At 39.7% G+C, this 22,438-nt stretch overlaps 2 protein-coding genes and 2 long non-coding RNA genes across 6 annotated transcripts; 2 read left to right on the forward strand and 2 right to left on the reverse strand.

The window, feature by feature from the left end:
• Nucleotides 1–770: 770 nt before the first annotated feature.
• On the forward strand, nt 771–13,942 carry LOC122759954. The gene is made up of 4 exons (XR_006358315.1): nt 771–832; nt 1,079–1,265; nt 13,599–13,692; nt 13,829–13,942. It is a non-coding gene; the product is annotated as an uncharacterized LOC122759954 (long non-coding RNA).
• On the reverse strand, nt 4,513–7,112 carry LOC122759952 (nicotinamide riboside kinase 2-like). 3 transcript variants are annotated; one of them, XM_044014971.1, is made up of 8 exons: nt 6,922–7,112; nt 6,751–6,841; nt 5,864–5,912; nt 5,459–5,636; nt 5,297–5,368; nt 5,095–5,201; nt 4,919–5,004; nt 4,513–4,832 (listed from the first exon to the last, which is right to left on the reverse strand). In XM_044014971.1, exons 1-7 carry the CDS (start codon nt 6,945–6,947, stop codon nt 4,919–4,921), a joined length of 609 nt encoding a protein of 202 aa, XP_043870906.1. In that variant the 5' UTR covers nt 6,948–7,112; the 3' UTR covers nt 4,513–4,832. The 3 variants fall into 3 exon arrangements, with proteins under 3 accessions (XP_043870906.1, XP_043870905.1, XP_043870907.1); XM_044014970.1 differs by having other exon boundaries at nt 4,513–4,835; XM_044014972.1 differs by lacking the exons at nt 5,864–5,912; nt 6,922–7,112 and having other exon boundaries at nt 4,513–4,835.
• LOC122759951 (caytaxin-like) lies at nt 9,999–21,820 on the reverse strand. Its single transcript, XM_044014969.1, has 14 exons — nt 21,597–21,820; nt 21,145–21,294; nt 18,110–18,216; nt 16,443–16,501; nt 16,124–16,351; nt 14,644–14,802; nt 14,126–14,228; nt 13,847–13,978; nt 13,643–13,729; nt 13,393–13,491; nt 12,541–12,576; nt 12,399–12,446; nt 12,146–12,192; nt 9,999–10,872 (listed from the first exon to the last, which is right to left on the reverse strand). The coding sequence occupies exons 3-13, from the start codon at nt 18,184–18,186 to the stop codon at nt 12,153–12,155; spliced, it is 1,068 nt and encodes a 355-aa protein (XP_043870904.1). The 5' UTR covers nt 18,187–18,216; nt 21,145–21,294; nt 21,597–21,820; the 3' UTR covers nt 9,999–10,872; nt 12,146–12,152.
• LOC122759953 lies at nt 14,765–16,616 on the forward strand. The gene is made up of 3 exons (XR_006358314.1): nt 14,765–14,829; nt 16,137–16,296; nt 16,439–16,616. It is a non-coding gene; the product is annotated as an uncharacterized LOC122759953 (long non-coding RNA).
• Nucleotides 21,821–22,438: the final 618 nt, after the last annotated feature.

The raw sequence follows: 22,438 nt of genomic DNA on the forward strand, positions 1-22,438 counted from the left end.
ACATGTTTTTGCAACAGCTATTGTTTTCCACTTCCAACTTCAAAGAATGATACAGGAACCAGCAAAATACACTGAAAATAAAATAATGAGGTAAATGATATTATTGTCATTAGTATTGTTAATAATAACAATAGTATGATAAAATATAAATTGATACAAGACCTAGGATATAATAAACAACTACACATTTGGTTATAATGAGAAGGAGTGGAAGGGGGGTGTTCCACTCTTCTTTTCCTTTCCTTTCTTCAACTCTTTTCCATACCTTTAAATTCAGAAATTCTCCACTCTCTTAACGACGAATTAGACAGATAACTATCACATAGGGACTAATGAAGATGTGAGTATTCACACCGTGACTCAGGTGAAACCAAAGAAACCAAAGAACCAAAGAACCAAAGAAACCTATTGAAATAAGAGGTTAAAATATTTGAGTTGCCTACACATTTAAACTTTGGAGGAAAGCTAAAATGATGCCCATTTTACAGTGCAGTGCAGGTCTAAATATAAATGTTTAGATTAAAGGTATATGATATGAGTTAGGTAAGGGATCAGTTATTCTGTTTGGAACAGATTGCAAAGAGAATGAGCTGCAGAGCCTGATCTACAGAAGAGTCATGGCGTGTGTTTCCTCTGCCAAATGGGGCATCGTGATGGTGCGCGTGAATCTACTTCTATTCTTAGCGTAAAGACCATTTCCGTGCATGGTCCAAAGTCCAGCACCGCCCCTTTCCCTCTGTGCGAGGACCAGATTTATAAGAAGCACAGATCCTCTGCACTGGTTTGGCACAAGACCTCCCGAGCAGGACATGTAACCCACAAAATTTAGCGAGTAAGTATTAATGTTGAATTGAGTCTTTCTTGTGTTTCTGACCTGAAAGTAAACAAATCACAACAAGTGTTGCCACAAAAAAAAACCTAATCTTTACTGTAAATGATTGGTGCTCGGAAATAAAATGAACAGTTTGTGGTTGTTGTTGTTGTGCGGTACACCTACAGCAGCAGGAGCAGCAGATCTTTCCCTGTGAGAAAGACTAATTCTTCTACGCTTTGAATATATCTTATCCCACGAATCTAGGTATCCAGGCTTTGCTTCTTGTGAGATTTAACGACGATGATGGTCTTAAAATGGTTTTACCACAAGAAAAGCTTCCCCTACATGGAGTACACCTGTTGTCTTCCCCCCTGAGGCCTCACACTGCCAGTCTGAGGAATAAAATGATAGATCCAGATGCTTTACCACAGATCATGGGGAGACAATACAGGTGAGATGCTGAAGAAAGTAATGTGTGAAAAATGAACATTATTGACCCTTTGAATCTTCACTCATGTGTAAAATAAGTTTGAAATAAAACTAAGCTGGGTTGTTTTTTTGCAGCACAGCCTGAATTAAAATAGAAATGTCTGATAAATGATGAAATATAGGTTGTTGGAAAGCAGACCGTACGGTTTCTTGTGACACATGTCTTTGGTTAACCTTTGCCAGAGACCGACTCGTCAGCTCTCCTCACGTTTCAGCTTATAGGCAACGCGCCGCTGTTCTGTCTTCACATTTTCATTGATCTGTACGTGTGACAAACCTGCTGTTGAGACACCACCTAACATGTGTGATCCCCTCTAACTCATGTTGTTCATTCAAACTTTAAAGCCGTCAAACGTTGAGAAGAAGAGACACGTTTCTTTTAGGTGTTGTTTAGGTGTAAATGCAGTGGTGGAAAGTAACTCATTAAATTGAATTAACCGCAATAAGTATGAAGTTGTGAGATCATGATATTAAAAATAATAAAAATGATATATTACTTAACATTTAACTACCCAGCAGTGAAGAAGTTAAAGTTAAAATAAAAAAGCAATAAAAGTGATACACGTATTATATTATATTGTTATTATAAATGTATTTTAAGAGTAAAATTTATATAGTTTCTAAACATCACTAAATTGAATGATTGATTCACAGGTTACATTAGAGGGATTCATTTATGTTTTCTTAGGTCAAATACATGTCTTAGTGGATGATTTAAGGTCACTCTGGTTTCACTTTTGTCCAAGCTGAACTATTATTAGCTGTTTTCTAACTGACCATAATTACTAAGTCACACTATACTGTTTAAAATAATCACCTTAGTTTAAACGATGTGTCTGCTTTTATAGGTCAGTAGTTGATTCAAATAACCATCATCATGCTCCTTAATAACAAAATGTGTGAACAGAATACTTTATTAATGCCTGAGGGGTAATTGGTTACGTCACATTTGCTCCGGAATAGAATCAAAACAACATTTAACATGAAATATAAACACGTGATTAGTTAAGAGTGAATTGAAGTGAATGAATTATAAATAGAATGTGTGAATGTACAGTATGCAGCGTTTAATGGCTGCACACAACCACGTTAATGCATTTTCACATACCAATGATAAAAATGACACGCGATACGGAGCTTAGAGTCACTTGTTCGTGTTTGTCTGAACGTGTCAGCCATAAATATTTCTCTGGCACGTCCACAACTGTTCACATGCCTCAGCGGTCCTCAGTCACTCACACAGGAGCCTCTGCTGGCATGTGATAGCCACTCATCTCCGGGGTCACTGCCTCTCGGCCCAAATATGGACGCCATAGCTTTACTTTTGGCAGTGGGTGACGTGGGAGCACATGCCACACCAGAAGGTTCTTCCCCACCTTACAGTGGCGTGAGGGGCCTGGCCCCCACTGAGTCAGGCCAGGCTGTCGAGTGTCAAGTGGGTGTGTACACCGATTAAAAATATATTCTCTTGACCTGCCAGGCACTTGGTCTAAATATAAATCTGAGAGACGAGCGAGTCGCTGCTCCACGCTGACCTCTGGCATGTGAACACTCCCACTTATGCAACACTAGACTGACAAAGCCTCTGCCACGTCCCATCTCAGAGTCATGTACAGTGTGTGTGTGTGAAAAAAAAAAAAAAGACAATTAACAATCATCAATAAGAGCTCAGACTGTGCTTCCTTATCACTGTTTTATGGTTCAGAATTCACACTACACTGCATATTCAATTTAAGACAGAGGTCTCAAACTCATGCAGCCCCTTGATAGGTTTCACATGGCCTTGCCACTTAAATCAAATTCGTTTTTGATATTTGTAGATATTTGCATCATAAATACGTATTTTTTTCTAAATTGTAAGTTCTATTTTTTTACGCCTTTAATCGAACACCTTCATTTTGAAATGATGTAAAATATTATCACCAATGACAATGAATTCTTTCACTTGCCTCGCCCCCTCTTGCTTCAGTCTTTGGACTTGAAGCTCATGTGACCCCCAAATCATTTGAGTTTGCGACCCTTGATTTAAGACAAGACATGAAACATTGATGGGCAATAAAAGTGAACCTGTATGGATGTATGTTTGCCCTCATTTATGCAGTGATCTCTTGAAGAGAATATACAACATTGTAAACTAAAGCACACACGATATGACATGTACTGTAGCCCAATTTCTACTTCCATTCTATATTTTGTGCTTCTCGTCCACTGCATCTTGTTCTACATGACAGAATGATACCCTGTGGCTTCTTTTTCTATTAATTATACATTATTACTTATGGAGTTATGAAGTAATGAAGTAACAAGCTCCAGCTCAAGCAACAGTACTTTACGCACGAGTCCTGTAAGTTGGTTTCTGTGGCAACGCAAACCCTAAATACTCTAAACTAAACACACAATTAAAAAGCAATATGAGAAACTAATGTTAATGTTTAATTCATTATTAACATTAACATTATTATTATATATGCCAATTGACTGCTATGGTCCCTTTCCCAATACTCTAAGTAAGGTCAAAAAAATAAATAACGTGTAGTGATTTCATATGATGTCATTTTGCTGTGCTCTTTCTTTTTTGTCCTCCTTTATTAGCAGACAGATGTCATATACACAGATAGATATGTATAAAGAGATGGAATAAAACATGTCGTCATCAGTGTGGCATAAAGCAAGTAACTGGATTATGAAATTATGATGCACATGTCATTAGAAATGTGGCCACCTATTAGCACTTATTAGAGGTGACAGTTAAGTGGTGCTTACGAGTGTCTTGGTGTCCATTTGGACAGTGAATTAAGTCAAAATAAGAAGTTAATTAAATTAGGAAAAGGAATACTGAAGCCTTGTTCAAAAAGGCTCAGTCACGATATTTCTCCTGAAGAAATCTGAATTAGTCTATGTTGGGCCTTTTTCCAGCAGTGGTCAAGATTTACGGTTGATATTTATGTCTCAAATGGCTTTTTACTGTGTGGTTTTCCAGTGTTATTCATCCACAGCAATGTCTGGAAAAATTGTATCGCTATTTTTATTCATTGTTGTCTTTCCTGTGAACTTCATCTCTTGTCTCAAAGACAATTACATCTCTGATCGCCATCTTTTAGGACATTTTCATCTAAACATATTGTTGTTTTCCGTCCACATTAATGAGTTGTGATCGGGACCACGATGAGTGTGAAGTGAGTGGGAAAAGAAAACAGCAACCACGAGTATCAGAGTCAGTCATTTCTTTAAGTTTCAAAACACACGTGGCTCCTCCCAGTGAAGTGAGAGGGATTTTTTACTTTGACACAGCGTACAAGAAAATCATTTCACATGTTGATGTTAAAACGCTGCTCAGTCCAGAGGTGGCTCATCTTTTAGAAAAAAAAGTTACAGGATCATACAAAACATGGCACTTCTGCCGTTAGCTCTTCATAAGTTACACTGGTTGACTATTTACAGATCAGGCTAGAAGTAACGAGCTGGTGTTAACACGTTTACTCAACATTATATTTACAAGTCTGTACACAAATCCGCTGTCGTCCCCATCCTGCTGCAGAGAGAGGAGAGGAGTTACACACACTGCAAAAAAACCCCATCAATGATCATGATACGTGATGTCAGGACTCCACTCACCTATAAACTGTTCAGCAGGGAGTTCTGAATGCTTTCGTACACTTTGTTGTAGATAATTTCCTTAGATTTCATCCCGTTAACATAGTCTGTCCAGAAACAAAAATTGAAACGTTAAATGAAAAGCTTTGATGATTTTGGGTGATATTTTGCTTTTTCTGTTGTTTTATTACACAAACCTATTCTGTCGCAGTTGTTCTCCATCTCTTTCCTGTGTTTCAAGTACATGGGCCAGACGTGGCCATCGAACAGGCCGGGGGGGTCAGGGAGTGTGTACGTCCTTGTACTGTGGAAACATACATCAAGCCATATTATTATAGCCTGTACTGTGTCTAACACAAAACCTGAAAAAGAAACGACTCCACTACGACTGCTTGTTACCTTCTCCTCTTTTTGCACTCCTCATAAGGAATGGAAATGTAGAAACACTTGTCATAGACTTCGATAAGAGGCCTGGAGAAGGAAGCTCAGATTAGTGAGAGGTCAAAAGGCCTGTAGGTCAAACCTTACAGGAGGAAAACGAAGCAAGGTCAAATGACACACTTGTAGTTGTAGATCAGGAAGCCCTCAATGATCAGGATATGGATCCCCTTCTCCTCTGAGTCTGACTCTTCAGCGTCAGGTGACAGGCTGACACCGTGCGAGCGGGCAAACTTGACCGGGTTCTCCTGCCAGCCTTTCACAGTACTCATCATAGCCTCCATGTCCAGGGCGCTGATCACTGATGTAGAACAAGTAGAGAACAAAGGAGAGCAGGCTTCACCACACGCAGACCAATGTGCTTTTAAAACACACACAAGTCACAAGACTATAGTGAACGTCTGTAGCATTCACAGAACAGATTATTATCACAAGGTTTACCATTGATTGGTTACCAAACTAAAAGAAATGTGCAGAAAAGGAAAAGTACATTACTGCATGGTTTTCCTACACGAAATCCATTCTTACCATCCCACTGTCTAAAGCCGTCCTCCCCGACTTCTATTTGATTGGGTTTCTGAAACAGTCACCAATAAAACATTGCTGCAACCTAGTAACCAGTCGGAGCTGATCACACCTGGACAGGACAAGTCAAGGACTCGTCTCCACCGAAAGGAGCACACGATGGCTTTTTTTTGTTGCGGTTGAAATGCTTTTTTTTTCCCAATGTTGCGCTCACGGAATTTTACTCGCAATACTCTCTAGAAGCACTTTCTCTACGTAATATCTTTAAAAAAATGATTTATCAATATAAGTAATGCTCACTACTGAAAATTTACTGAAAAGAAGAACGTTCTAGGTTCTTTGGTCACTGCGGTTTATTAATCATGTTTTTTTTTCCAAATTGTTTGACTCTGTTAGTCAACACCCTTATTGTTTTTTTTTTTTTTCTATGGAGACAGAACATGTGATGATCAGGTGATGACAGCAACTCAACGACGTCGATGAGTTGCTGATCATCCCGAAATGCAGCACGTAAAAAGAATTACAAAAGTAGTAATAAATGATTTAAAAAAAACAACAACAAAAAACTAACTGATGTTAATGTTCATGCAAAACGTTGGTTTGCAGAATTTTGTGGTTGGACACGTTAAGTGGGGACGCTCAGCCCGTTGATTGGCTGTCCAGGAAACAATCAGCCAGATGTATTACTAGGCTACTGTGATGGCAGGACATCTGCAGGTCAAACTGGCGGATTATTTCTAAGCACAAAATGTCCTCAAGGATCATTTTTAAAAAAGCAAATGAAATATCTTAGCTCAACTCATTACTACAATCAAATAGTTACTGTAGCATTTCACTTTTAGTTTTAGTGACTAAAAGCTGAATCGAGCTATTCCATGATCCCATCTTACCTTGAAGAAGTCGTCCTGATGCACAACACAGCAGTTAGGTAACGTCTTTAGTAGTCTGTTTGTCAGAGTGGTCTTCCCACCGTTGGTCACTCTGAAAATTAGGATACATTTAACATTAATGTTCATTTTCAGAAGCAGATGAGTAGACTGATTGCTTTAAATGGGACTTACCCTCCAATGCCAATGATGAACTTCATTTTCAGCTCTTGTGTGTGTGTGTGTGTGTGTTGGTCACCTCTGGAATTCAGTAAATAAAAGAAGGGAACCCAGCCAAAGCAAACAATCTATGAAAGGTTTCTTGAGAAAACCTCGCCTTCTCCTCTGCCACAGTCGTCCCCTTCCTTTACTACTTCATTGATAGACAATCTCCTCACCGGACATATAAAGGGTTCAGCTGCAGCGTCACACCTTCTCAAACCAATCAGGCCTCTTTGTCCTGCAGCCAGTGAGCTGTCACTTTGCGGCGCGGGGCACCAATGGGACGAGGACGACCCACATTTGCATGAAAGAAGATCCCTGAATTTCCACCTGCTGTCTGTGGGCTCAGTGTGGACGTCGTCCAACTGACTGCACGACAGAGTCCACATCCAGCAGAGTTCCTAGAAGCTAAAAGAGGATAAACTGAGTGATTTGTCTGATCCAGGACACACAATAAATATATACTATATAATATATTATTCTTCTGTTGGACAAACAGGTGGTGTCAGTCAGACAGGTGGTGTCAGTCAGACAGATGTTGACAGTTTAGACCTCTTTATTTTCTCAATGTGAGATTTGATCTCAAAATCTCTAATCTCTAATCCCGTTTAGATTTTGTCCTAAAAAAAGAAAAGTATGGAGAGGACTGTTAACTGTGTGAGAGTAAGAGTCAGTGTAATTCACTGCAAGAAGACTTAAAACATAAATAATACTTTAATTGGTAACACTCAAATGAATTAGGTTAAAAGTCTGAACACATTTGTCCATCATTTTCTGTTTACCTTAGGTTTGTACACTATTTTCTTTTTTTCCCTTAAGTTTGTTCACCGCTTTCTTTTTCCCTGAAGTTTGTCCACATTATCTTAAGTTTGTCCACCATTTTCTTTTCCCCTTAAGTTTGTCCACCATTTTCTTTTTTTTAACCTTAGGTTTGTGCACCATTTTCCTTTTTCCCTTAAGTTTGTTCACCATTTTCTTTTTTCACTTAATTGTGTCCACCATTTTCTTTTTTTTTACCTTAGCTTTGTGCACCATTTTCTTTTTTCCCTTAGGTTTGTTCACCATTTTCTTTTTTCACTTAAGTTTGTCCACCATCTTCTTTTCCCCTTAAATTTGTCCACCATTTTCTTTTAGTCTTAGATTTTTTCACCACTTTCTTTTTCCCTGAAGTTTGTCCACATTACATGAAGTTTGTTCACCATTTTCTTTTTTTACCTTAAGTTTGTCCACGTCATATTACTGAGACATCTGCATCACAGAACAAAGAAAACAACCCCTCATTATTTGGGTTTTCAGATGGTAAATTTCCATCCCTGTGGGTGGGTGAAAACCAGGAGCACTATATTTAGCTGGCTGTTGTGCGTCCGCCTGCTGTGTCACAAATATTTCTGATGCAACCCACTGGACTTTGTGGCTGCCAGCCATGTGACCACAGTTTCTTGAGTCATGGCTGCAGGTCTTTGAAGTGAAGGAGCTCGCTGACTGCTTATCTACACCATTTGTCTGCTCCCACCCCCCAGATGTGTGTTCATGTTATTTTACACTAACTGAACACATTCATACATTTACAGTCGCTCTTATCTGTAACTGTTCGTGTGAAGGAGGTGAAGTCTGAGTCCCAGAACATGATTTCACGTTTCACCATTTAAGACACTTTCAATGGAAAAGTGACACCTGTTGGTGGCGCGTGACTGTAATACATAGATGTTCCTATTTACATTTATATCAAAGATATTGTCAGTTGTGATGCACTGTTGTGGACCGGTGTTGGTAAACAGTAGATACTTAACATCGGCAGAAGAATTTATGAAAACACAACTGCCCCACATATGCTCCGACACAGTACAGGACACCAGACCATGTGTTGGACCATGTTTAGCATGTGGTGCACATATTCTTTCCCTCTTAGACCCACATGAAACACAAACCTTTACTTGACCTGCATGTCAATGGATACATTTAGAATTTGGCAGCACTATTCCTCCTCCAACCTATTAAACATTATATGCACACCTGCTCATGCTGTATATACTCTAGTTGCACAGTGTCTACATTATACATATATATATATATATATATATATATACCGCGTGATTTTATTTCATTATTTAAAATATTTTAATACTTTTCATACATATATACCTTTTACTTTTTTCAAACTGTCTGGCTGTAACACCCTGAATTTGGATGAATATTGGTCTACTTTACATTACGTGAGGTTACATAATGTTACCATGCAGACTTAAAGGAACAGGCAGTGAGACGATCAGTGCCACAAAATAAATCATAAAGACTGCAGATAGCTCACATGTCATTGTCGGCCATTTCATCTGTTTGACCGTTCCACCACCTTCAACCACAAATTGGCCTCTCTACCAGCGGCAGATTTAGGATTTTTTTTAAAGACAGGGCCATGAAGGATCAACATTTTAGCCACCATTCATGCACACAAACTTGTCAGGGAAATTCTTCTTCGTCTTTTAGTTATAGTTATTTTGATATTGATGAACATTGTTGCTCCACTGCCACCAATTTTTTAGAAAAGTGTAGAATTGCATTTGTCATCTCTGACCATGATTTAAACCTATGGTTCTCAAACTGTGGCCCCAAAGCCCCACCACAAGAATCGCTATTGCGTTCTACACTTCTGTTTTGTTTACTTTGTTTGCCATCGGCCTTCTGCCTCTGACATTACACTGCGATATCCAAGTGGTAAAAGTGGAATTGTATTATTTCTACAATTCCACTTTTACCACTTGGATATTCTATTACCTTATTCAAATTTTATAAACATTCTCTTGTTTTAATCTTGTTTTAATCAGCCAAATAATCTGATTTTATAACATAACACCTGATCATGATGATAAATTGCTTGGATAAGACATATGAGAAATTGTATAATAATCCCCGTTGGAACTGACATTACATTATTACGAGTAACATGCTGTTCTAACACCTTGTGATCGCAACAATCGTGCATATAAAAATAAACCCTGAGCGTTATCTGTATCAGAGGTGAAGGTTGGATACAGGAGGCATCACAAAGCATGTTTAAGTTCACTCCTTTATTATTATTACAAACAGTAAATGGCACATTTCATAAATAACACTTAATGAACTCTCCTCTTATATATCTATATACAGATACAGTATATATATATTACAAATGATTCGTATTGTAAAAGTGTCTTTTAAAACATGTTGGCAAATGACTGGAGAGGAGACAGGGAATAAAATGGACAAGCATGCCACCTGCATATCAAAGTATCACTATTAGTTTCCAGAAAATAGAACAGAAACCAAGCCACAGCCATGCCATTCATTTACATTTAGAAAACAAATATAATTATGTGCAAACACTCGTTTCTCTCAGAAACATATCAACACGTATTTACATTACCAACGTGAAAAAGAAAACAGTTGACAAACGAAACAAAACAAAACAAAGTAAGTCATTTGTATTTATATAACGTACTTAACTGAATTTGAATGAACTTCATTACGTTACAGTATATTCACACTGAAATGGTGGACAAAAAAACACTTTTGAACTTGCTCTCTTAAGTGTGAATTAACTTAATTCATTTGTCACAGAGGGAAGTAAGTTTTTGTTTAAGTTTGTCAACTATTTTCCTTTTGTCACTGCCAGATATTTATCATAAATTCTCCTTTACATATTATCTTTAGTCATGCTGTAGATGAGGCTCATGCAGGAAGCACAAACCTTTTTTTAGGCTCTATTCTGTAATGCTTTGGCGGTGTTTGACTCTTAATTATACACAGGCATGTCAATGCTGTTAATTATGATTGTCTTGCAGCTAATGAATCCAGGCAGGAGATTTGATCCTGGGCTGTTGGCGTGAAATGCATGCGTGCATGTGGTGATGTTTCTTGTTGTACTGAATGAACGTTCCCCACTTCTTCCTGCAATTCAAACACAGGATATTTCACTCACAGTCTCTCCTGTGTCGCCTTCATATTTACATTTCTAATAGAACTAAAAGGATTAAGTTTGGCCTTGGGTTAGAAAGCAGGCTCCAGCATGACTCTATTTATTTATCTCTGGTTTCTTGCACTGGCTTTTGGTCAGTCGATGGTGTCTGTGTCCATTCCTGGGATGTCAGCCATCACAGTCCTTTGGCTGATGGCTGCTTTGATATATTAAGGCTCGTAGAAAAATAGTCAGCAGCTCAGAAGAGTGCAGAGGGAGGAGGGTTTTTTCTAAAATAACTAACCCTCACCCACCCCGGGCTGCTGTGACCGGTATTTCCCCTCATTTCAGAAGAGCGCAGAGTGTGCAGCGGATCAATTTGCCAGACCTCGGTTTAAATAAAGAGTTGATTGGTTGTGAGCAGCAGCTTGAAGAGACGAGCAGCTGTGCTTTACATAACACGGTGTACACTGAGGGAGTGTTTGGAGATCGACTGACACTTCTGCCGTGCAGTGTGAATAGAAAAAACGGAAAAAAAGTCAAACATGACTTTGTAAAAGTGAAAATGAGCTGGACCGTGATGATTAACAGTAATTACACAGCAGCAGCAGCAGCAGCAGCAGCAGCAGCAGCAGCAGCAGTGTTTCAGTCTGTTGCACTTCCACAGAGCAGCAGGAAACATTAGGATGCAACGACTGTAACTGAAGACGTAGCTGTGTGCTCCAGTTATTTTCAAGATCTTACATAATCATAGCCAAAAGAACAGATGCACTTTCAATCGGTCTGAGACTTCAGACAATATTTGATTTTCATGCCAGCAGCATGCGAATGGGCACGACAGATGTGACAGAAAAAAAGAGCTGCATACAGATGTAGCAGTGTGAAAGTGTGTGTATGTGAAACCTGCAGTGCTTTGAGGGGTAGTTCTACATAAATACTGACAATTTACTTTTCAAATTCAATGTCTGCCTCATCCTTCCCAGTTCATTTTTTTTGTATTTTATTTTTAGATTATATTTTGTGCCTATATCGGTGAGTGTGAGACTGAAGGCGGGGGGACGGGGGACACAGAGAGGGGCAGCAAAGGTGTCTTTGAACTCACTCTCTGGACCTTTGGTCAGTGTCAACACTTCAAACAGGCAATCGTCCAGCAGTATTCTGGTCATTTACTCTATCATCTCCCTAATGTGTACGTAAGCATGTCCTTGTATGTGAAAGACGAATTGCAGTGAGTTGACACTACAAACAGCAGATTGGAACCCTTACCTTAATGTCAGATGTCACAGCCGACCTCTGCTATCACTGACTTTGGCCTGGAAGCAACAAATTAGTTAAGCCTTAAATACGATCCTTTATTAGTCTGTGCTTCCTGTTGCCAACATCTATAAAAATGGCTGCTGAAGTTATTAATCTTTTTTTTTTTTAATGCAGCCATTCGTCGTGAAAAGAGCTGGTTATTTTAGGATCTTAACTGACTGAATAATGGCACAGAGGTGTATGTACTGCAACATGGTGTCACCTTTCTTTAGGCGGCGTTGAGTTGCCCTGCTGCTGGTCCTGCTCAAGTCTGGAAGTAAGACGGGCAGATATTAACATATGCATATGCACATAGGCATGCATTTGTCACATGCATTGGATCACATGGAAAACACATTGCTCACCTTTCCCTTTGTACTCTTATCTTCTCGTTGTCGTACCTTTTAAGAGGGAGAACAAGAATCTGATTATTATATTATCAACCTACTTCTCACCGGTGATAGAAAGAGGCCACACCATCAGTGGAAACCATACATGGCTTTGTTCACTTTGTTTCACTCTTATATTCCAAAGTTCATCCACCATGGTTTACTTTGACGCAATACTTTGTTCACTTCAGAACTTTCTCCAGGATGAGAGCAGATGTTTGATGACTTTAAAATGAATAATAATAATAAAAAAGAAAATCTCAGTTCGGCATCACTCTTCAACTTGATGTGCCTGATTCTGGCTGTTTGAGTCTCTGACTATCAAGAGTTTCTTTCATCAAGGAAAATGGAAATGGCTTACAGTGCTCACACCCTCTTGATCACACGTTATAAACACAATCAAAGAATTAAAGTGCTCATTGTGTTGCCGTCATGTTTGGATGTAATCATCAGGACTTACTGACTTTGAAGACTTCATAGCCAGACAGTCCCAGTATTGTTTTATGTCTGAGGTTTTTTTTATTGATGTGATTATGTATACAGCACTTTGGTCAAATTATAATTAAAATTTGAATTGAATTGTAACTCGAGTACAAATGTTAAATATAGATGTGTTTCATTTCTGGTCAAACTATGGAATGTCATCTAAATTATTTGAGTTTCAGGGTACTCCCTTCTTCGGTGATTGATTTTGAGGAAATGTATGTGTCTTTTTCAAGAACAAAAAACAAACAAATCATTGAGAAACCCTGACCTAGATACAGAATAATGCTGTGGCAGACCCATGTAGTGTCTCACTGGTGACCCCTGGTGACTCTGATTACTCACTGCAGCACACACTCAGGGATCTGCACATGCTCCATGGGGATGATCCGGCCGAGTTCATCCAGAGTGTGAACGTAGCGGATTTTATCCATGAACTTCACACTGTAGGAAACACATTACATTACGTTTGGCAGACGCTTTTATCCAAAGCGACTTACAATAATGTCACAATTGTGTCACTGATCTTCTGTTTTGTCTTTGCGTGTTAGATTTGATGAGAGAAGTGTGTTTGAGGTCAGAAACACATCCTTACCTGATGAAAGGTCTTGAGATGGCCAGGACGGTTCGGATGAACCATGTTGGGTGAGCGATGATGAGACACTTGAGATTCTTCCTCAGTCTGCAGGAGACATTCAAGTGTTTGTGAATCACATATTTAATATTTATCTTCAACATAATCATCTCCACATGCTTTGCTCTTCTCCCATTGTCCTCACAGGTGCACAGACCGCCTTACTTTCTGTCAATCATCTGGTAGCATCTCTTCAGCCAGCTGATGCCGGGCATCTTCCTGCGAGGAGTTGCTCCGTTCAGGTAAACGATCATATAGTCTTCTGCCACCAGAAGCTCCAGGCTGCTCACAACATACCTGCACAACAGGAACAAGCAAGCTCACATCTCAAGCAGCAGCACACAGAAAACAACAGAGATTTTTCTTTCCCTTGTATCTATCAGTGCAACAGTGGAGTTTATAACATCATGCTGCTGTACACACAGATACAAGAATGAATCTCACAGGAAAAGGTTCTCCATGATGTAGGCGTAGTCTTCGCAGCCACTGTCAGGAAGATAACAGGCTGCAAACACGATGATGGCATTCAAACCCTCACCATAGTAACCTGAGAGAGGAAAGTGTGGATATCAAATCAGACTACAACTACAACAACAGAAACTGATATTTCCACACATGTACTGTTTTTGTTAGTTCACAACTTTTGAGGCAGACTTACAGCAGTTTCATCACTTCAACACATACTGTATTTCCCTTGTAGAAAGTGAAGCAGGTGCGTGCTTGTTGTAAATGAGTGGCTGGGACTTAGAAGAAGTATTGAAGTAATCGAAATGAAAGTAAAAAATGACGTTGCTTGCACTTGTTAAGTCAATGCCAGTGTATACATTGACTATGCAGCCATAGCAAAATCATACAACACCTTTAAAATGCATCAAATAAAAGTAAACACTGTAGTGGTGTATAAATAATACATACAAATGAATCTACCTTTTACCCTGAAAACGACTCACTCTCTCACTAACCTCCATGTGTGACCACCCTCAGGTACGGCCTGATGACCTGCATGTCAATGCGCTGTTCCTGGTCCCCGATGATCACCGTCCTCCACAGACGACCTGACGAGTCTCGTTCTTCCTCGCTCTCCCCTGGAAGACGCTTGGCTGTGGCCACCGGAGTGTCATCTGGATTCAAAGCATACATGAAATAAGGTCACAACGTTTACAGTATACCTCTGCATTATTTGCTTTGGCACATGAATTTGGCAGACGGCATAGAGTAGTTAGGAAATGGAGATTGTTTACATATGATTGGCTTCGTGTCAGGTTTTTGTTTTTTTTGGACTTTGAATTTTAAAGTCTTTTTTTGGGATGAGATTTATTAAACATTAAACTTGGTAAAAATGACCGTATTAATATTATGACTGATTTTTCAGTGGCCTAGCAGTGTAGGAATTGGGCTTGTAACGGAGGGTTGCTGGTTCTAATCTCTGCCAGTTTGAGACTGGGGTCAAACTATCTGATGCTGAATACTGACGCCCTCCTTACATGTTTACAGTAAAAAAAAGCCTGTGGACCAATTAATGAAGCAGATTTTTAGGGATATCGACGTCCAATTTTCAAAATAAAACACAGAAAGCACATCTTTGAATGGGTAATAATAAAAATCCTAACAAGTGGATTGGAGCAACTTTAAAGTTGTGTTCACCATAGTGATATCATCTAGTCTACTAAAGTTTTGTTTTTGGTTACAAGACTGACTGGCTATGTTCAGGACATCTACAGTATGGCCACAAGCATACTGGGAATCAGATACATTTACTGTACAATTTTAGAGAAGTCTCACATTAGTACGTTTTTAAATCGAAAACATTCTCAAATTTGAGATGCAATAAAAACAACGTTTTCCATAAATTCCTGGAAAAGACCGAAAAACGTTGCGCTCGGGTCATCTATGACTGCTACCATACTGGAAATCAGACATTTCTACTTTTCGAGAAATTTCAAGTTAAAAGTCTCACATTCACACTTTTTAATTGGAAAAAAAATTCCAATTAAAATAAAAAAAAACTTGATTTAAATGTCACATAGCTTGACCACAGTCGGTTGAGTGCTGGGTTACCGCTGCACAAGGTACCCAATCCCCTATGCTCATTGTTAGTTGGACACTCTAAATTGACCCCACTCTAAAGCTAAAGATAAATGGCAGCGTTGCGTCAGAAAGGGCATGTGTAAAAGAAATCTGCCAATTCAACTATGCAGATCATCCACTGTGATAAGTCTTGTAAATTGCTGTGCCTGCACACACAAGACACACGGGGGCGCTGGCACAACATTTATCAAGACTCTGTCCTATTTTCTGACATACAGTAGATACCTCTTGCCATGTGTTCTCTGTACTTGTTTATTTATTTAAAAATCGTGTTTTGGGGGGCTGTTTGCTATTTGGTACAAATAAAGTTGTCTGAATTTGAATATGATCTAAAACTAATTATTCAGTCCTGACCTTCCCACTCCAGCTCGTTGCCATTAGTGATGAACTCAAGCGAGTCGGTCTCATCTGGGGTCTCCATGTCGTCCACGTTGATGTCCAGGTCATCGGGCGTTTCCAGGAAGTCGTCAGACAGCACTGAGCCCTCGCTCTGATCCAGGGACAGGTTCATGTCCGGGGCCACCAAGGTACGACGCTTATGCTGAGACATGGACTCTCCCACTTTCAAAGTGGTGGGAGGATCTAAAACAGCAGAGGAGGGATGTTTATATGCAGAATATTGTAAAATAATGAAACTTTTTAATATTTTTTTTTTTTATTTTATTGTAGTTACTGCTTCTGTTGTCAGTGAGGCCACATGAAGAATCAACATCGCCATCTTCTGGTAGTGGCCTACAGAGAAAATCATCAAGATACTACATGAACAAATACAATAACAATGGCAAAAAGTAGAAAGTAGAAATGAACTGACATAAATAAAACAGTTTCTCTCCCCTTATTTACTTCACAGACTTTGATTTATTTAGAATTTTCGATTATGTCCTTCAGTGTGTGCGTCGCTGACTTCTCTTCCTGTTTTATTCACATCACACTATTGCTTTCTTAGTCGATGGCTACTTTGTAAATGTAATGCCGTCATTAACTGCGATAACAGATGCTAAAATAGAATAATAAAATATTAGCAGGGCCACTATTGATTTTTTTGCCCTTTGGGGAAGCTCAGCTGTGTTGATATAACTACACAGTTTCCTTAGAAACAGTGGCAGTGATTACAGCCTCCACTCTGACATCAGTGCATTAAGACATGTGAACTCTCAGTGCCGGAGGATACACACACACACACACACACACACTCACACTGAAGTCACCATGCCAGTGCAGACAAACAACACCCTTAAACACCACAAGTACAGGCTCGCTGAAGGAGCTGCTGAGGAAATTGCTGTTATTATTCTGTCAGTGGCTTTGCAAAGGTAAGTTGAAGACACCAGACACTGAAGAGTCACCTAAACAATAGGGATGATCAATCTGCAATGTAAAAAAAGAAAGAAGAAAGGGCTCCATTTAACTCCAATGGTTAAACAGAATTAAAAAAAAAAAGAAATCTTTTTTTTTTTTTAATCTCTTTTCACTTCTGTCTGTGATTGCAGTATCGTTTATAGCAGTTTTCATTTTTTACCAATCCCGGTCCTCGGGGACCTCTGTCCATTTCTGTTCTATTCTCTTGTGCAGATCACATGCTATCTTTGGTTAAAGATTTGCTCTTTTAGTGCACATTTGCACATCTGTTCTAAGTATTAGTAGTTATATAATAAAACAACAGTGACACTGGTTTGGTGTAAATATTACAACTATAATTAATGCAATTTAAAGTATTATATTTGTGTCAATAACAGTCAAGTCAATGAAAACAAAATGGAGGAGTTGGTCCCTAAAAAGGATTCCACCTCCGTTATATGCACCTGGTTTGGCTTTTCCCCAAACGATAAGGCCCAAACATCAATGTCTGTTGTTTACCTTTCAAATTCAAGTCTTACATACATACACAATTTGTCAAAATGCACAAACTTAAAATCTGTTCAGGAATGTTCTTTATCCGAAATGCTCTGTTATATTTCTGTGTTTTACATAGTTTGGAAATAGTTCAAAAATAGTAACAATGAAATCAGGATTTTACTGTAAAGAAATTGGGATACGATATTCTTGCCATATCAGCCACCAGCACATTTGTGAATCAATAGGCGACACTATGTCAAAGTCTGTATGTAAATATGCTGTTAATACACAGCTGTAGAAATAGCCAAATAATTGTGTACAGTAGGCAAATTGGTGCACTATTTAATCAGCTTTTATTCCACATCAAGGAAAGAACACACCTGCTGTCCTTCAGTGTTAAACACACATGACTGGAGAAGCATGTGAGGCCAGAGCCTGTGCTCACCACATCACCACACACACAAACATGGACTCTTACTCACTCATGCACACACACAGACATACCTGGGGAAATCCTCATCCTGCCACTCGTCCTTCACCTCCATGCTGTCCATACGTAAAGTGGCCTCTGCTGTACCCATCCTCTGTCAGGGAGGACAGGCCTTGGCCCTCTGAGGTGGACAAACACATGAAATCATGTCTTTCAGTGAGAAAAGCAGGCACTAAAACATTGTTAAAACACTCCACCTATTTTACATCTTGTGCAACTCTGGTGATTCAATCAAGATTAAGTGAGCTGTGGTTGGAGACTTGCTACAGAAAGCCTAGGTTTCAGTAACTTAAGGTGTGGCATTTGAATGATGTGTTTACCAAACAGGGAGGGTCTAAAGTAACAATCCACTCAGTTGTATTATGCATAACATATAACCAAGTCATTGTGATTCTTTCTGAGACATCCCTGAGGCAGGAGACTAAAGTAAAACTCCACATTGCCCCCGCAGTCCCTCAGACTGACATCATGCATGGCTGCACAGAGCAGATTATGATCAGAACTTTCTTTTTTTAGATAACCGAATCAGAAATAGCGAGTTACATAGTGGAGGAAGGGGGAAATTTTGTGGAATTTTGCTGCAGCCTTGTAGCCTCTACTGTTTTTTTTTTTGTTTGTTTTTCAGATTTTCTTTCTTTCTTTTTTCATTAGGATCACTGCTTTGTCTGATACTGAAGGAATAAATATATATCTGTTATCCCTTTTATTTTACTTACCTTCCATGATAACTGTCACCCAAAACCAAACCATGTCACTAGTTGATGATTTGTGTGCCTAGTTGTCTTTTGCTTTGAGTATGTGTGTGTTTGTATTGTGATTGGAAAAGACAATATAGATAAACATATAACGACTTTGGACTGCAACTAAACAGAGGACTCCTTCCCAACCATGAACTAATGTGGAAAGACACTCAGAAAACTGAAAAGACCATCTGACAGGGAGTGGAGTCGGAACTGGGTTTATATGCTACTCTGTATATACTACTACTTCATTTAGGTGTGTCTATCAATCTCTGGTTGTCAGGATAAAAACACATAAATAAATAAGAGAGAGAGAGTGGTATTTCAAAATAAAACAGTATATGGTGATTATGGGGGAAAACAACGTGACCTGAGACAGATGTGATAAGTATATTCAGTTTCTGCCTCTAAATTATCCTTAAAATCACAAACCGGTCCTTCCAAAGGTCATCAAAGGTTATACACATTAACTTTATAGTTATACAGTTATCCACTCAGTGGACATCATGCGCTACTTTTGTATCCCATGGAAGGCGTATTTATGGGGGAAGAGTGACCGTGTCCTTCCTCCATCATTGTCCCGGTCAGATTCCGTGCTGCAGCAGACATTACCTCTGTCCATTTGTCCACTGGGTCGGCACTGATGTGCTCCAGTGAGACACGTCAGAGACCGTGTGGAAAACAAATACAGCAAAAGTGGGCTAAAAGGTGAAGGCCCTCAGGCTGTGCTGTGACTGGACTCTAAATGACAGAGTCGTTGTAATTGCAGTATCTTACCCCAGGTTTCCATGTTTGACAGGGAACGTCAATAATCACCACTTTGATAAAATCCTTTTCCTCTGTTCTCGCACACACATAAATAAAGAGGATAATTGCAAAAAATCATGGTGGGAAAACACTGATCACCTCTCTTTGATTGACTGATGTTGACAGAGTGAGGTGAGAGTGAATGAGGCAAACAATTCACACGGAAACAGCCGATCAGTGCGCGTGGTTCATCATCTGTTCAAATGTCTCTCGTCGAGCCTCAGCTGCTCCTACAGAACAATGAACTGCTGAATGATGGACACAAACTCTAATACAGCAGCAACAACAGCACATGTTTGGGAGGGATTTGTGTCCAGATGGCAGAGGTCTTCATTTACCAAACATCTTGTGATTCTGCTCATCAAACCCTGAAGTTCTAAATATAATCTGTTCTCAGCTCCATCGTTATCAAATGTTTCTGGGTTGCACCAGACTCTAATTGGCTTCTTAGTGGGAACAAACACAAGCCCCGTCTTACATCTCTGACCTCTGGAGACCATATTCACCAACACGATCACTAAGATCTTCAGATCAAAGACTCTTCCGGGCCGCAGCACCACGGCTTTGGAATGCACTGCTCTTGCATTGTATTTGCTGTGAAGCACGTTGTGGTTTGTTACAATAGCTGTCAATGAGCAATGGCTCTATGTTTATCCATCCATACGTTGTGAACCACTTATCCTCCACACGAGGAGCCAATCCCAGAGGACACGCGGTAAAAGGCCGGTAAACCCTGGACAGATTGCCGGTCCATCGCAGAGACGGACAAACACTCGCTCTCACACCTGTGGTCACTTAAGATTGTTCAGTTAACCTCTGCATGTTTTTGGACTGTGGGAGGAAACCAGAGGACATGCAAACTCCATGCAGAAAGGTCTTGATCCGACTGGGTTGTGAACCAAGGTCTTTTTGCTGCAAGGCAACAGTGGTAACCACTATGTCGCCGTGTATTACACAAATAATATTTCATAATAAGGGTCATGACTTTCCCCTCACAGTCAGTACGTGTATTTAGGATTCCTGTCTTTTGAAATGAATTGCAGCTTGGAGATAAACATCAATGGATGATGGCCACTAATAATAATAATGAAAATAATAATATGCAACTGTGAAGTGACAAAGAAAGTCAGTAGAACCAGTTAACCACAAACCGAGAATAACTGAAAGTCTAAAATAAAATTTTATGTGACAAGATATAGGTTAAGAATAAACTTTCTTTAAATTAGACACACTCTGCTCTACCACATCAAACTGCCCATTTATTGTTGTGTATGTGTAGATGATAATGAGTCTGACTTCAGCACTCAGATGAGTGCTATGTGGCTTTACTTGAGAGTGACTAAACAATCCCTACATTGCTCAGTTTTGTCTTAGACCCTGATCTCTTCTAGACGAAAAAAAAACAACCTAAACCCAGAAAACGTTTACAAAAATCAGTAGGAGCATCTTATTTGTACAGGGAAAATAGATTTCTATGTGTATACTCTGTATAGTATACTCACATGCTGTGATTGAGAAGACTTCCGGGTCACTTCCTTGTTTTGCTGTCAGAGGCTCCCGTTCTAGAGCTGCAGGTGGAACATTTCTGTGCGAGGTACCTCTGAATGTTGACTGATGATTCTAATGGAAGCCACGGGAATAACTGTGTCCTCCTGTAGAAGAGGAGAGACTGCGGTTAGGACATCGCACAGCACAACATCATCCTGCTCTCATCCCCGTCTTTTCACTTCCCTCCGACAGTCACATCCTGTGCTGCGTTTTGGACAAAAGATAATCCTCTTCACCCAGAGCTTTTCAGCTCCTCTCATCTCTCTGACTCTCATCGACTTCTGCTTCTCTCCTCCCTCCTCCGACTCATGCATAACGCCCCCACTGCCGTGGCTCTAATCCTGCTGTGGTGATGTCACCCATATGGGTGCTGTTGTGTTGTGATGTTACATAATCACATGCCTACCTTCTCTGTGATTCCTTTCGGGCTGTCGGGAGTCACAATCAGCTGAGTGCCTTCTCCTCATGCTCAGTCTGTTTCACGTCCATGGTGGAATATGATTTTATTCTCAATCAAGGTGGAAAAGATGGATGTCCCTGCTTCACTGCTGTTCCCTGGCAACAGCATCTTTCCCTTTCGCTCTCTCTCTTCCTCTCTCTTCCTCTCTCTTTCTCACGAAGCTCTCTCCCCTCAATAAAACTCCTCCTATACATGAACTCCCCTCCTTTTCTTCTGCTCACAGGCTGTGATGCTCATCCCCTCCCCTCTTATATCCGCCCTCCCCTTTCCTCACAACTGCACTGAGCGTTCTCTCTCCTCATGTCATGTAAACACACACCAAACGTCTCTGGCTTTGGACTTGTCATCACCTGGTGGGAGCTGACACAGTTTTCTCCTCCTGCATTTGGCTGCTTAGCAAAGAATGCATGTGGGTGTTTGGGACATTTATAGTTTCCTATTAATAAACTAGAATACTGCAGTGTCGCCAGACTCTGAATGCATATTTCCCTCTATAGATGCAGCACACTTACATGAGGCTGCATATCTAGTAGATACATAGGAACATGCATTTTTAGCTTACATTACAGAACAGCCACTCCTCCTGAGATCCATATTTGACACGAGGAAAAACAACATTACATAACAATACAAACATAATAAATGGACACTACATGTTACAGGGGCTAAGCATTCTCTAGCATATAGGGATCAAGCACATAACAAATCCCAAATCTACAGTGAGTAAAGGTGAAGGATAATCTAATATGTTGGATTTTAAGATGTTTCCTAAATGTCTAGTATCCATC

Source organism: Solea senegalensis, unplaced genomic scaffold (genome assembly GCF_019176455.1).
Source record: "Solea senegalensis isolate Sse05_10M unplaced genomic scaffold, IFAPA_SoseM_1 scf7180000012694, whole genome shotgun sequence".
NCBI lineage: Eukaryota > Metazoa > Chordata > Actinopteri > Pleuronectiformes > Soleidae > Solea > Solea senegalensis.

Bases quoted from the DNA above. Each gene is read 5' to 3' on its own strand.
- LOC122759951 (XM_044014969.1), bottom strand. From the start codon at position 18,186: ATGGGTACAGCAGAGGCCACTTTACGTATGGACAGCATGGAGGTGAAG. The intron at 16,502-18,109 runs GTATGTCTGTGT...TTTTCTCTGTAG, and splicing joins CAGGATGAGGATTTCCCCAG to GCCACTACCAGAAGATGGCG. The intron at 14,229-14,643 runs GTTAGTGAGAGA...TTCCTCTCTCAG, and splicing joins GAGGGTGGTCACACATGGAG to GTTACTATGGTGAGGGTTTG.
- LOC122759952 (XM_044014971.1), bottom strand. From the start codon at position 6,947: ATGAAGTTCATCATTGGCATTGGAGG. The intron at 5,369-5,458 runs GTGTGTCATTTG...TTCCTTCTCCAG, and splicing joins TTCCTGATCTACAACTACAA to GCCTCTTATCGAAGTCTATG. The intron at 5,202-5,296 runs GTAACAAGCAGT...ATGTTTCCACAG, and splicing joins GAGTGCAAAAAGAGGAGAAG to TACAAGGACGTACACACTCC.